Below are 15,721 nucleotides of genomic sequence, written 5' to 3'. Positions count from 1 at the left end.
TTTTTTTTTTTTAATAATTATACCTACTATAAATATTTGCTATTTTATACAATCTTAAAATAATATATTTGAATATGAAATTCAACCATTTTGAAGGTACCTATCTGTATTAGTCTTGGTATAAAAATATAAATTGGTAAATAACATTAATAACATTAATAACAATAGCTTTTACTATTTACTATAGATGATGTTTTATTTTAATATATAATCCACATATATATATATTCATTACCTATATAGGTAGGTATTATATTATAATATAGAATTAGTATTTGGTACTTATATCTACCTATTTAGATATATTTTTAATACCATCAAATTAAAATGTATATAATAAATACTACATATAGGTATTTAATATGATTAAAATATATTTATATATTAGTTTATTAGGTACATAGTTGTTTTATTCTGATTTTTCTAGAAAATTGATAATAATATTGAAATTATTACAATGACGAGTGAAAGAACAAAGAGGAGGAGAGTTAGAGAAGAATTAGACTCTGTATTCAACATTGAGGTTAATGATTTTAATTTGCAAAAGAATAACCAGTGTAAATTAAAAGAAGTATCTGATAATATTTGTAGTAATAAACCCAAAAAAGAATATTTTTATAGTCCAGAGTTGACTTCTGCAAATTACTTGACTGATGATAATTGTTTCAATTCTGAATTTATATTTCCAAAAGTAATAGTTCTACTACATTCTTAATTATATTAATAATTCTTCGTTTTTAATTTTCTTACAAATTTTTTTTTAGTTTTCTGAGAGCAATGAATATGATCTACCTACTCATGAACCAATTAGTATATGTGATGAGTTTCAAAATGATTTAGTTATTTGGGCAACACAATTTAATATACCTCATAATGCATTTGATGGATTATTGATAATTTTGAAAAAAGTTCCAACATTATCAAAACTCCCTAAAGATTCTCGTACTATATTAAAAACTAAAAAAACTAATGTGACACATGCTTTATCAATAATAAGTCCTGGTTTATACTATCATTTTGGTTTAAGTTCATCCATTCAAGATCATTTTAAATTTTATTCAACTAATAATATTGAGGTGATAAAAATAGTAATCGGAATTGATGGCTTGCCAATCTCTAAGAGCAGTTCTAGTCAGCTATGGCCAATTTTAGCCTATATACGGCCATTTAAGAACTCTGTTTTCCCAATTGGAATTTACTGGGGCAATGAAAAGCCTACAAATTCTAATTTATACTTAGAACAATTTGTTATAGAAGCAAAAGAATTATTGGAAAATGGCAGGGGCGCCCACAGGAAATCAGCTCAGTGGGTGCAAATTGAAATGCATGTTCTATATTTTACATATATTTATATTATTATCTAAACATAACTCCAAATGTATAATAATATAAATCATAACTAATACAATACATAGAAAAAAATTATAAAATTATTAATAATATTATATGAATTATGAATCAAATAATAATGATAAACGTCTGACATTTAGTCCAAAATGATTCATAACATCGGTTTTGTGATTTTCAAAAAATAATGTATCGTCAAATCTATTTTTGTGAATGTGAATTAGTGCCAAACTGCTTAATCTCATATTGGACATTGTAGATCTTACCCATGTCTTGATACGACGCAAAGCACTAAAATAGATAATAATTATAATCAATATTAAATAATCAATACAAAATATGGTTTATAATAATATGTTAGGTACCTAAAGGTTCTTTCAACTGAACAGGAAGTTGCTGGTAATGTAATAGCTATTTGTAAAGCTGTATTTACAGCAGGATAGTATTTAGATTCTTCTAGTAAATCAATTATTTGTGTATTTGGATCACATGGTTTTTTTAGCCATATTTCATACCAAGTTATTGCTTCTTCTTCAAAATTATCAAGAAGAGGTCCATATAAGTTATTGATAGATTTAACTACTTCACTGAACTCTTCAATATTCATTTTTATCATTTTTTTTGGGTGTAAATTAAATAATGAAAATGATTTTAAATTTTCATCAGAGAATCTATCACTAATTGACATTATTATGGAATCTAAGTAGGGAATAAATAAAGATTGTCTAAAAAAGTCATTAATATTATTACTTGGATAATTATCTCGTTGTGTTTGTCTGATAGCTCTTCGTGGTATTTTTAACTCTAGACCAATTTTAATTGCAGTTTCTTCTGCTTTTTTGAATATTAAGTTAAATTGACACTCACTGTTACATCTGTCATTTTTTACAATCTGTAAAAGCTCTTGAATGCGTTTTGTGGCTTCTTGTAAATCAATATTCACACCCTGAAGAATAGTAGATATAAATTCAAATTTGGCGGAATACTTTGCTATAATTGATAGTAAAATAACAAAACTTGGAGTAGTAATTGCATTTAGAATTTCAAGGCTTCGTTGCTTAGTTTTACTGTTAAAATGTTTTGATGTTGACATTTCTTCTAAACCTTCTACAATAACAATATACTTTTCATTGAATTGTCTTACACTCTTATGCTTCTCTACAAATCTAGTTTCACACAGTTTGGTTAATTTACAATTACTAGAATTAATTACATTCATGCGAACTGCACTTTCTTTAAAAAATGTTATAGTGTCCTTTATTTTGGTAATACAATTTCTAACTTCAGGCAAGACATTTAAATCATTGATGACTAAATTAAGGCGATGACTAGCGCAATGAAAAAAATGGGCTCTAGGATACATATCCTTGATTCTCTTTTGTACTCCAGATATACATCCAGCCATAGTGGCACACCCATCATAGCCTTGACCCACACATTTGTTTAAATCTAATTTCATATGATTACATGCTTCTAATATTGTTTTAGAAATGAACTCGGCATCAAATTCTTTTAAAGGATAAAACCCAATAAATTCTTCATGCAAATTGTTATCTTTTAAAAATCGTATACAAATGGATAACTGTTCAATACCACTTATATCTGCTGTTTCATCAGCAATAATAGAAAAACAAGAAGCTTCATTAATTTCTTGTGATATAACAGATTTTAATGTTGCAGACATTGATTCTAACATCTCATTTTGTGTACGGTGAGAAATATAAGTTAAATTTTTAGGGGCATTTTCCAAATGATCTTTTAAAATATTATCCCCAGCATCAATTCTGAATTGTAATAACTTATTAAAAACAGCTGAATCATCCGTCTTTCCCCTTATTGGTAAATTATGTAATGCACAAAAATATAGTGATGATAATATAGGTATTAATTTCTTTCTATTTGCATCAATTTTATTTTTGTAGTTTGTATTAATCATCTGATGTACACTAGAATTTTTACTCGTCATATTTATAAAATCATTGAAACGTATAGAAGATTCAATATGCCATTGAGTTTTTGAATGGTTGTTTGCTTTTTCTAAAAACTTTTGATAACGTTGGAAAGGCTTATTTATAAACTGTCCTTGAAAACCTCCATGAGATACATGAGTTTGAAATAAAACACAGTATAGACAAAATGTGCCCTTAAATATTTTTGAATAAGCCAGCCAAGGATAAATTGAAAACCACTTAAATACAAATGCCCGATTTCCAACAACAATATCTTTCTTAAAATTATAATGGATACTTGGAACCCAAGGATTCTTCAACAGTTTATACTTAAAATCTTCAGTAATATTTAAATCATGTTTTATATAATGTCCAATATCATACTGATCACAATCATTTTCAACAGCAAAATCATTTGTCAAAACTTCATCAACTACTTCTTTTGTTTCACTGGTTAATGCATTAGATTGCTTTATTTGACAATAAAAAAAAAAAAACATATTTAATAGTATACAAAAGTAAATGTAGGAATTAGGATTAGTAACAAAACTTATAAAATTGTATTTTAATTTTTTTTTAATTAAATCACCTGACTATCAATATATAATCAATACACCAGACACCTACCAATCATTTATCATCTTATATTTATAGCTAGTATTAATTTTTTATCACTCAGTTAAAAATTATTTATATTTTAATAGAATAAAATTTAATGAAATATTATTTATATTAATTTATTGTAAATATGTTTTTTATTTATAGAAAAAATTACATATTATAATATATTTTTTGCATATTTTTAATTAAAAATTAATAATAATAGGTATGATAAAATATGTATTCGAGTAAGTACTTACCAAAATTAGGTTTTGTGACTCTACTATCTCGTCTGTATCTCTTTGTAGCAAAGGAACATCTGACTCAGGTAATGGTTTAATTTTTTTTTGAAAAAAACTCAATATTGAGTCTTTTCTTTTATTACTCATAATGATAATAATTTTTGTAGCCGAATAACGAACTAATAACTATAACAACTATAATACCTCTTTAACTCGGTAATTTAAACTTGAAAACCTACTTTATTGTCAAATTGTCATAAGTTAACATTCAAGGTGAATCGCAATAACTAGTAATGAACAATGAGTAATGAACTGGACGCTAGCTAGTAGCTATAAATACGTATCGACGTATCGTTAATCGTAATGCACTGGGAGAAGTAGGACTGAGGAGAGTGATACTTGTTAGTTGTTATCGAATATTCTCGATTATCGAGCGTGGTAATTCCCATTTCCCGTATATTTTGTTCAGACATCTAAATATAAATAGATAGTCTAGATAGTAGATATAATAATAATTATTATACCATACACAGTGACACAGTGTATAAGAATATACTAAATATCGTCATGAGACATAAGGTCATAATATTATTCTGTGAAAGTTTACCTTAGATAATTATTGGATTATAGAAAAAAAATCAGAAAAAAAAATTGAATATATTATAATATAATATAATAATTGTTTTGTTTATTAAAAAATGTCAGTGGGTGCAATGGCACCCACTGGCCCCTCTCTGCGGGCGCCCCTGCTTACTATGCGCATTAAACTTTTTAGGAATGGCTCCAGACATAAGCCTGTTATGATCTGGTCTGGTGAAATCATGTGCATTAAAATGATCTTCACACAGATACCTATTTTTAATTTTTTTCGGTGACAATTCATCTAATGCCATGTTTCCTATAAAAATAATATCTTATTTACTCTGCATTAATCTTAGTCATTTCAATTAAAATGTATTTAACTTACCAGAATTAAGAATCCATTTTCTACATGTCTCTGTATCTGTAGGAAATCTGTACATTTTTTTTTTACAATTAGATCTATTATTCTTACAGTTAGAATAATTACAGCTTCCGCCAGGCATATTTAGAATTTGTAATTACAAAAAACCAACAATTTAAAAATTTCACAATTACAGCACAAATTAAAAAATTAAAACTAATAACTTAGAAGGTAGTAAAGTTCGTTAAATTATTTTTTAAATACCTACATAGATAGGTATTTAATTCGTCTTTTCTTGTAACATATAATATCCGTGTCCTTTTCAAATAACATTTTTGGCGCTCTATGTAAAATTTATTTTATGGTATTTTAAATATATACAATAAATATGTATCATTAATATGGTCATACTGCATTTGCTATCCGCGACAAATTAAGGAATGCGACATCTATCGGCTGCTATCCCTTTGCGCGTATCACATATTTCAGCTATAGATGGTTTCTCTATACTATCTATACTCAATGGTTTTTTTTTTAATCTATATTTTTTAATATATCTTTATTTTTTTAATCTATACTCAATGCTAATACTCTTGAATACACCTGGTTTCAAATTCGTATCTTAGCTAAATCTATTTGTAAGTACACATATTTCATTAATAACAATTATTACCTATACAATTATTACTAATAAACTATTCATATTATTGTTAGTTATTTTAATATCTACTATAATAAGTATTACCAAAAATTGTAACATAAAAAATATTTTTTGTTTTATTAAAAAAACTTTTAGCGAGTTTAAAAGAAGCCAAAGCTAAAGCTGAAGTAGCAACTTTTACATCAGACTTATCTTCAATTGAAGAAGATAAAGAAACAAGGAATATTCGATGTAAAAAAATTGATGATGATTATATAAACGATGGTGATTCTTTTTCTTTAAAAAAAAAACCTAAAAAACATTTTAAAACAATTCAAGATAAAATTCTAAGCCCACCCAAGTTTATTGAAACAGGTAACATAGTAAATAAAATGGCTGCATTTTTTTTTTTTAATGATATTATATTAATAATCATTTCAGATATTGATGAAGATACTGGTTCAGATTCTGATACTATGTTAATTTCAAACATTAAAAGTAAGCAATAAATTAGATTTTGTTAATTTAATATAATTATATTTTAAAATATACAATCATTCTAATATTTTGTTAACAGGCAAAAAAAAGTCTCCATTAAAATATTTCCAAAACAAAACCAGTATAAATATATCTGAAGATAACAAAAGATTATCTACTGAATCTTATTTACCACTTAGAAGTAAATATTGTATAAACTAATAATAAAGATAACGTAGCTATTTAAATTTTTAAAATATACCTATTTCTTATTATGTATATATTTTATTTTAATAGGTTCATCAATTTCAAAAAATAAGCCTTTAGTATCTACAAGTGCTATCTTAATCTCGCCATCTGGAAAATGGGATGTGGACGATATTGACATACCAAATTCCAATAAAATTATAAAAAGAAAGTTGGATTTTGGGTCAACTTTAATTCCTTCCAAATCTACACAAATCAATACAGACATTTATCATGACAACATTAATATTGATAATAATTCAATCCATTACAGTAAAATATTATTTTTATTATTATGATAACTAGGTAGATTTTATTATTTATTAATATTTACTATCTAAATAATCAGTATACATGATTTAATTTAAATTGATTAACTATAACATCAATACGTATTGTAGGTATTTGCTTAGTGTTATAGTTACAATTTTAATATATATATTTTTTAATATATATATATATATATATTTATATATATATATTATTTTAATAGCAGATGGCATGGATAATATAAATGTTGATTTTAAAAGTGATTGCCTAGAAAAGTTTAATGTTGAAGATAAACATTTGGACAATACACCAACTCATTTTAGTACACCGTCATCATCTGTATCAATTTCAAATAGCTCAAAAGTCCAAGCTGGTAATAATATATTGAATAAACCATATCTATTAAATTTGTAATAAAAGCATTTTCTTTTTTTCAGAAATGCTTAATATTTTAAAAAGTTTGACTCGTTCTGTAAATATTAAATATGATGTAAAAAATATTACAACTAAAATTGACCGGCTAGATAATGTTTTAGGTGACCTGCAAAAAAACCAAAATAGTTCATCTACAAAAAATAATTATTGTCCTGTTGATGAAAGTATTTACAAATTTCCTTTAATAAATCTTGAAGAACTAAACATTTTTGAAGAAAAAATAGTGGACAATGATTTTCGACAAAAAATAGTAATTATAATTCAGTTAAAAATAAACCTATCAATATATTATATCTTCAATATTTATTACATAAATTTAATAATTTATTTTGCAGGTACATTACTTAAGTAGACTATCACGTGATAGTGTCTCAGATATGACACCCCAAATAATGTCAAAGATGTTTCACAATAATTTGCTATCAAAGTTTTCTTATGCAGGACAGAAGCATAAAATGGTGTTTGCTACTCTACATTCCTGTTCCATCATATTTGGTAAGATATTTTTAGTATACTAAATACTGTTTATAATATTAGGTTATATAAACTGCCTATACTATGTTATTATTATATTATTATTATTATTAATATTTTATTATATTATATATTTAAGTTTTGGTTTATTTAATAAGAGGATATTGTCATCAGCTAAGCTGATATAAACTATATAGGTACTATAGTATATAAATTATAAAAGTAAAATTGCAAATTACTTGCTATAATAAAATTTAAAGTTTTTATTATAGTTCTAACTGTTAATTATTATTCCTAACTTATTTGTATTCAAAATTGTTATTGTTATGTAAATTACAGCAAAAAATTAACTCCTGTTATGGTTTTACATTGACGCCTTCTAGTGCCGGATCTTGTATATTTTTTACCCGGGACAAAGTAATAAATTATAGAGCCCTCTCCCTTAGTTATGCCCACAATTTGGTGCTCCCCATCCAAAACTTTGGGGCAAGTACCCCGGTTTGCCCCCCCCCCCTAAATCTGCCCCTGACGCCTTCAAGGTTTCAAAAACAGCCCAAATCCTTTTTTTAGGTAAAATTGGTAAAATAAAGGTGAAATTAATAATTGCATTTTTAGAAGTCATCTTTAAAATGAATACAAAATATTATCATATATTTTGAAAATATCGTTAACAATATATTTTAAAAATTTAATTATGCAAATATTTCAAAAGATATTTTGAAAACGAAACAAAAATATTTTGAAGACTATTTTTTTCGGCCAAAAAATATTTTCTAATTATTTTTAAAATATATGTTGATCATTAAACGATGTTTTATAAATATTCATTGTTTTCTGAAAAATATTTCTAAAATGATTTTAAAATCAATTTTTGTTATGTGGGCTCTCATAATAACATACCAAACAGATGTATTATTTTAGCAAACATAATATACTTAATTAATTATGTTAAACAAATTCTAATGAAACCTATAGAATATTACATCATTTCAGTTGTATAAGAATTTCATTGTAAAGCAAATAATTTAACTAATTAGTAATTAGTAATTAGTATTAGGGCAAAATAAGTATTGCTTAAGCTATATTTTATAATTCAAATAACATTCATAAACGAGACTTTGGCTTCAAAAAATATAAATTATTTCTTAAATTAAGGTTGGTCGAGACTTACCTTAAGCGTTGCTTTTAATTATCATCGCAAATTTTTATTTTTTAAATTATCGAAATTGGCTTAAGCAATACGTCTTATTCTTAAGCATTGAACTATAAATATTGCTTTAAGTATAAGATCCTATTACTATAATTTACTTTATGTTATTGAATTGTGCTGAAATAAATATATACAAATTAACTTATACCCAGATTTCTATGATGCACACCAAACAGTAAAGTGCAATTTACATTCTCGTTTCTTCCAGTATGTATAACCATCTTCATCCTTGTACACAACACCAACTTCGAAACCAACGAACGAAAATCAACCAAACAACCAACGAAAATCTCGCACGTACCTCATTATGAGATCTATTTTTTTAAGAGCAACTTTCGGCATTTTCAATTAAACACAACAATGATTTAAAATAAGACCAATAATATAAGACTCAACAAATACGAAAAACACGAGGACACGCGGACACTTCACCAACGACTAAACAACAAATAAGAAATAACGAAATGAAATTTACTTAATTTATCGAAACGTGTATAATAGCGATAACTGAGTCGATAATGTGTGATTATGGACTAATAGTCGCAACTCGTGATTATAATTTGCACATGCACCATGCACGGACTGGAGAAGATAACAACTCTAAGGGCCAGTTGTACAGTCTCTGATTAAGCGTAATCGAAATTTAACCGTAGACGGTACAACTGGCCCGCCCTTAATATAAAACGGCGATACATTACTAATTCAGTAAATAGCTCAATATTTAACTATAATATGTAATATCAGTAAAATATGTAAAAATATATAATTTAGATTAAATATGTAAAAATATGTAGGTAATATCAACCATAGCTTAAAATAATTAGATAGTCCTGTGACATATTTCTGTAAAGGAATCATTCGAATATTAGGTATCATTCACGACAAATATGTAAATACATACCTACAAATCCGCACCCTACCCATCAGTCATTAATAATAATGATGAAAAACTATCTAAAGATAAATTGGACTCTACTGTTCAAAAAGATAATGTTGATTCTAAATAAGAGGTAGGTACATATTATTTCAATAATTAAAACAAATTAAATAAATTGTTAGATAATTAGTAGGGCTAGGATTTATATGCAATAAAAAATGATTAAATATGCATTTGGTTTATTAAAAATATGCAAAAATATGCTTAAATAAACCAAACAAATATTATTTAAAAAAAATATTTTCTATACATTTTTTTAAATACCAATTAATAAAAATAAATATGTTAAACACTTAAAACATAAAACATTTAAAAAATTCTAAGATCTTAAAATCTCTAAAATATTAATTGATATAAAATTGATAAAGCTACTCAAATGAATTACATGAAACAATCACATGATGTTGTAGTGATCACGGCGGGACGCTAGTCCATAGCAATGTTTTAAATTTTCAAAAATGATCGATCTTCTGTTTGACCTTAGTAGATATGTTTTTATATTTGCTAAAACTCCGTTCGACATCATATGACATAATTTTTGCTTATTTAAATTTTGTAACTTTCCCAGGAGTTAGATTTGGAAAATCTTCATCTACATCGTTTCCATTTAAAATATTACGTATCGTAGACATAGCTTTTAGTCCGGTATTTTTTTCTAACACATTTTTAAATTTTTTGTGGATCATTTTATTCAAATATGCAAAAATATGCATTTTATCTAAAATATGACAAATAAAAATATCACCATTTACCTCAGCATGGGCTAATTCGTGGACATTACTTACAAAATAAGTAATCAGAAGTTGCAAAAAAAACATACCAATACATATAGGTATACTGCAGTTAATTAATGTCCGAAATCCTTTGATTTCGGTAAAACCTAGGAAACACAAAATTATTTGGTCCAACCACAAATGATTTGTATAGTTTTGATTTTTACAAATGGAATTTGGTAAATCTTAAGATAATCGATCATTGTTAGTAAAAGTACGGCATTTTTTATTAATAATTATTATTGTTGAAGTAGGTATATTAAGTAGGTACCTACTACATCAAAGACTACCTAGTATAATATATTATTAGATACACACATTTATAGTATTGCTATATATTATTACAACAAATTTATATTATTATTACATATTACCTACTGCTGTGTTAGTATATTAGATACGGTTATTAAAATGATCAAGTGGTTTAATTGATTGGCTGTATTCTTGTTTTTACGTGAGGTGCATCGTAGTCTGCAGACTATATTTTTTTTTATACGCACCACTGCATCTGAAAACTCATTTTCATTCTAAATGGGTTATATTGTCGTTGATTCTCGTATATATTAATTTTACATGTGTTTTGCGTGTTTTAACAGTATAAAGTGGATATGATTAGAGAAAATGGCGAAAGTGGTGGCGAGTACCCATTGCAGATATTCTTTGGGTGGACCAATGGTGTTTGCGCCGGAATAGTTCTTACAAATTTATTAGCAGTTGATTACTCAAACTCGTGTCGACATCGGGAAGGGTGACCTTTATGTATATAATTTCATAATAATGAACAATATATTTACCTAGGCGCTTAGCGCATAATACATACGTATAATACCCGTTTAAATAATATGATTATACAATATAAAAAGAAAACAGTATATTTTTATTTGACAAAATCGATTTGGTGTATTTTAATGAATAAAATGTTTAATTCTCCTGTTTTCTAACAAAATCACACTTTTGACAAAGTTCATGACTAACAAAATAATCTAAATTTTTTAAGGATGCCTATACATTATTTATATCTAATATTATATATATATATAATATATATATATACATAATATATAATATGTATAGATACATGAAATTTTCACCTAATGTTTATAAAAGTATATTCTATCCACCATGCAATTTTCAAAAAATTTCGACTTAAGTTGAACTATTCATAGGCATTTCAAATTTTCGATCATTATTAGTTTTTTTTAAATTAATATCGATAAAAATTTATTTGTTAGGCAGAAAAGCTTGAAAATTTAATACAAGGCTCTTAACATATTGTTACAATAGCAGTTGAAAAATAAAATAAATTCATAGTCACAATTTTTTTTTATAAGAATTCAAAGTTTGAATTTTGACAAAATACGTAAAAATCACAAAAATTCACAAATTATTTTAAGCTAGAAATTCATAAAAAATTTTCTTTTTAAATCTAAGATTTAAAAATTTAATACAAGATTCCTTACAAGTTTTTCAATCTTTATCACAAATAAAAATTCTACCTGAAATTCAAATTAAATTTTTATGAGCATTTGAAATTGAAATTTTTACAACATTGGATTTTCACTTTTAGCGATTTCCTTATTTTGGTGTAACTCTAAAACAAATTACCGCAGTTACTTGAAATTTTGACTGAATGTTTATATAGGCGTTTTATATATTTGATAAAATTTTCAAAATATTTAGATTTGTTTTGAGCTGTTTACTGACATTTTAATTTTTCAACTTTTTTAGTTTTTTTTTCTATAAATATCGATAAAAATTTATTTAATCGGTAGAAAAGCTTGAAAATTTAATACAAGGCTTCTAACACATTGTAACAATAGAAGTTAAAAAATATTAAAAATTCGTAAGCACGATTTTTTTTTAGAAGCATTCAAAGTTTGAGTGGGGTTTTGAGAGGTCAAATTTAAAAATTCAAACGGAAGCCTATATTTTTTTTGCAATTATAATGTAAAGGATTTTTTTTAATACATTTTAGTGAATGAACAACACTAATTAATGCAAAACTTTATGCTTGAGAGCTATTCAAAATTTTTAGAAATTGCATTTTTAATTTTTAACCACACGACGCTCGCCTACATACAGGACGTAACTAAGCTAAAGCTAATGGTTCGCTTATCAGTTATCACGTCATACAGTGGCGTCATTTCAGTTTTTGAGAGGGGGGGCAAAATTTTTTACCAGCCCATAATATATAAAAAAAAAAAAACACTCGCTAACACTTACATTACAAAAACATTTTTGTCTCAATACAAATAGCCTTCTTACATAATTTTATAAATATTAGTTACTATCACGGTTACCTGAGATAAAGTATAAATAATAAATAACTCACTTTTTGAAGGCTTGCGCCGCTGGCGGCCTATATCAGGACTAAAAGCGGCTCGCTAATTGTAAGGGGGGGGGGCAAATGCCCACCCTGCCCCCCCCCACAAATGACGCCACTGACGTCATAATGTTTCCGTCATAATGCTTCCACATACCAGTTGTAGGTACAAGAGATTATAATATACCTGTTGTATGTTATCCCCAATTCTAATAATACATTTGTATGTTGGTAGTGTGTTTACCGTTTTACCTTCATAATGATACTAATACTATCATAGTCTTATACCTTTTTCCATATCACTATCATATTCAAACCCATAGATAATAGCATTGAGTTATTGAGTATAGTATATATAGTATATTATAGTATTATAGTATAGTATATTCTATACTCAATGATAATAGGTATATTAATTAATCTATTTACTAATAAGTAATAATAATAATAATAATATCATCATGCACAAATGCTGAAATGCACAACTGCCGAATTATTCAAGCTCAAGAGACAAGACAAATTTGTCAGAAATTCAATTTTGGAAGACGCGCGCCGACAGCTGGTAGCATATAATGGTGTTATCACTTATCGTTATTATACGATTCGCATCGTGTCTTCCTCGAACCCGTATCAGAATAAAATTAATTATAACTTGTTTGTCGCTGTTTATCCCCAAATATTAAATATTTATGCAGAAGTCGCAGGGTTGACGTGGGGTACTCAGTAAACCCAGCCATAATAATGTTTCGGATCTCTGTTTAAAAAAAAAAATCTTAAATCCATATTATGTATTGCAAATTATGTTTTCCTTAAAAAAAAACCTCTAGTCTTTAATACGTCTTCTTTAGAATTTAATGACAGTAATAAATAAACTAATAATAGTTTTCCTCATCATTTGAAAATTGAAAATCCCAATGGATCCAAATGTATAAAATAAAAAATATTTTAATCAATATTTTATGTTGCTGTTAATAATTGATTGAAATAACTGAATGCAAGAATATTCCACCAGAAGTAATAAAAGAAGCTAGTATAAATAACTTACAAAAAAGATTAAATATATGTTTTAATCAAAGTGGAAGACAATTTTAACACTTAATGTAAATATATTATAAATACATAGTAACTTATATACGTAATAATATAGTGTACAACAAATATTAATAGCTTATATTTATAATTTATTTTCTCTAATAGAAAAAATTCTTAAGTACTTTTACCTTTAATTATGTAAACACCAAAAGTTTATTATTATTTACAGAAATCTGCTTTCAATCTAAAATGAATGTGATTATAGTCATTTACAAAAAATGTATATTTCATAAAAAATTTAGAAGTCCTTTTTTAACTGATTAAACTGTTAATAATTCATGTAAGAATTGTATTACTATTATTATTATACCACAGTAGTAAAGTAACACAAGACAAATGTATAACATTTCCTGCTTTCTTCTGGATCAGGATATAATCATACAAAATAATATTATTGAAGTATTTAATTGTAAGTCGATGTATTATATCTTTACTAAAAACACTATCAACAGTATGTGTTTTTCCATATGACAATGAACTCATGATAGACTAATGACTATTAAAAAAAAACACCTATCAAATTAACTTTATTTGTCATATTATTTATTATTTGGTAGTTACTATAAATTAATTCGCTAACCCAATTTTGTTTACAAAACAATTTTCAAAATAAACAGAAATATTTGGCCAAAAAATAAAAATCATATACTATTTGTTTTATCTCTCCTGTAAAATTTGTTTTTGTACTTGCATAATTTCATTCCTTTACTTCTGTGGTATCAACAAAATAAAAAAATGGTAATTCATTTCTAAAGACTGCGGAAGATCACATTTTTACAAAAAATTGAATGATTAAACTTTGCGTAAAAGCTAACGTTAAATGATGCTATAAAATCAGACTTTGTTTTTAAAAACATAACCATTTCACAGCATAAAGATTTGATATTACCAAATTTTAAAATCACAATAATAATAATAGATAGCGCTTGGATCCTGTAAAATTTACTTTTATTTATTGTCAGTTAACAATATTTACATTGTACTTATTCCATAAATATTTTAGTTGTATAATAACTGAAGTTGTTAGGTTGTATTTATATGACATTATTTTTACTTTTCAAATTTACTCAATATAAATAGTTTTGTTTTTCAACTTAAAATGTATGTATAATTTTGAAGGGAAATTGGAAAAATTGATTTAATTACCCATTGTTAATTTTATTTGATACATACATTTTAAACTTAAAATTGTTTTTATACAATAAAAGTATGAGTATAGTAAGTGCGGTTATTTTTTTATCAACATTAAAAATAACCATAAAAAACATAAACATTAAAAAAAACCGACCTTATATTTTTATGTTAAAAATTACAAAAAATCTAGACATCTGTTAAAATTACAAAAAATATAAACTATTTTTAAATGAATCTAAATTTATATTTTACCTATTAAACAATACAAAAAACATTATACATACAGTTATAATAATGATAACAGTAATTCTTCTTCATAAAATGTACCTTCTATATCATAAATTTTATAATAACCAATATTTGACATAAAAACTTTTTCAATTGTAAATATTTCCTTAGACCAATTTTATAATCCATCAACATATCATAAGCAATATTCAATTTTTCTTTTTTAAAATCTAAATTCAATAATTCTTCCGGATATCTAATACTACTAATATCAAGCCAAATATTTTTTAAATTACAATTATCAAACTGTATTGGATCATTTGGATCTCTTAATTGATTATCTAGCTTATCTGTTTGGAAAGCTATGATAGCAAACAAAGGATTATTAATATTTCTATACA

At 25.6% G+C, this 15,721-nt stretch overlaps 4 protein-coding genes across 4 annotated transcripts; 1 reads left to right on the top strand and 3 right to left on the bottom strand.

The window, feature by feature from the left end:
* Positions 1-1,376: 1,376 nt before the first annotated feature.
* Positions 1,377-2,479, bottom strand: LOC149054031 (52 kDa repressor of the inhibitor of the protein kinase-like). Its single transcript, XM_089230700.1, has 2 exons — positions 1,713-2,479; positions 1,377-1,638 (listed from the first exon to the last, which is right to left on the bottom strand). The coding sequence occupies exons 1-2, from the start codon at positions 2,438-2,440 to the stop codon at positions 1,452-1,454; spliced, it is 915 nt and encodes a 304-aa protein (XP_089086826.1). The 5' UTR covers positions 2,441-2,479; the 3' UTR covers positions 1,377-1,451.
* Positions 2,480-2,495: 16 nt separating this feature from the next.
* LOC149054030 (zinc finger MYM-type protein 1-like) lies at positions 2,496-3,796 on the bottom strand. The gene is made up of 2 exons (XM_089230711.1): positions 2,561-3,796; positions 2,496-2,513 (listed from the first exon to the last, which is right to left on the bottom strand). Exons 1-2 carry the CDS (start codon positions 3,794-3,796, stop codon positions 2,496-2,498), a joined length of 1,254 nt encoding a protein of 417 aa, XP_089086837.1.
* A 979-nt stretch (positions 3,797-4,775) lies between these two features.
* LOC149054029 (uncharacterized) lies at positions 4,776-5,608 on the bottom strand. Its single transcript, XM_089230699.1, has 2 exons — positions 5,106-5,608; positions 4,776-5,036 (listed from the first exon to the last, which is right to left on the bottom strand). The coding sequence occupies exons 1-2, from the start codon at positions 5,221-5,223 to the stop codon at positions 4,840-4,842; spliced, it is 315 nt and encodes a 104-aa protein (XP_089086825.1). The 5' UTR covers positions 5,224-5,608; the 3' UTR covers positions 4,776-4,839.
* LOC149054028 (uncharacterized) lies at positions 5,522-7,812 on the top strand. The gene is made up of 8 exons (XM_089230710.1): positions 5,522-5,606; positions 5,878-6,096; positions 6,163-6,219; positions 6,299-6,400; positions 6,496-6,717; positions 6,938-7,087; positions 7,152-7,399; positions 7,485-7,812. The coding sequence occupies exons 1-8, from the start codon at positions 5,522-5,524 to the stop codon at positions 7,665-7,667; spliced, it is 1,266 nt and encodes a 421-aa protein (XP_089086836.1). The 3' UTR covers positions 7,668-7,812.
* Positions 7,813-15,721: the final 7,909 nt, after the last annotated feature.

This window comes from Diuraphis noxia, unplaced genomic scaffold (assembly GCF_037042655.1).
Source record: "Diuraphis noxia isolate RWA-SAM2 unplaced genomic scaffold, SU_Dnox_SAM2 contig0013, whole genome shotgun sequence".
Lineage (NCBI taxonomy): Eukaryota > Metazoa > Arthropoda > Insecta > Hemiptera > Aphididae > Diuraphis > Diuraphis noxia.
Note: the sequence above shows the minus strand (reverse complement) of the source record. Positions and strands in the feature narration are given on the sequence as shown.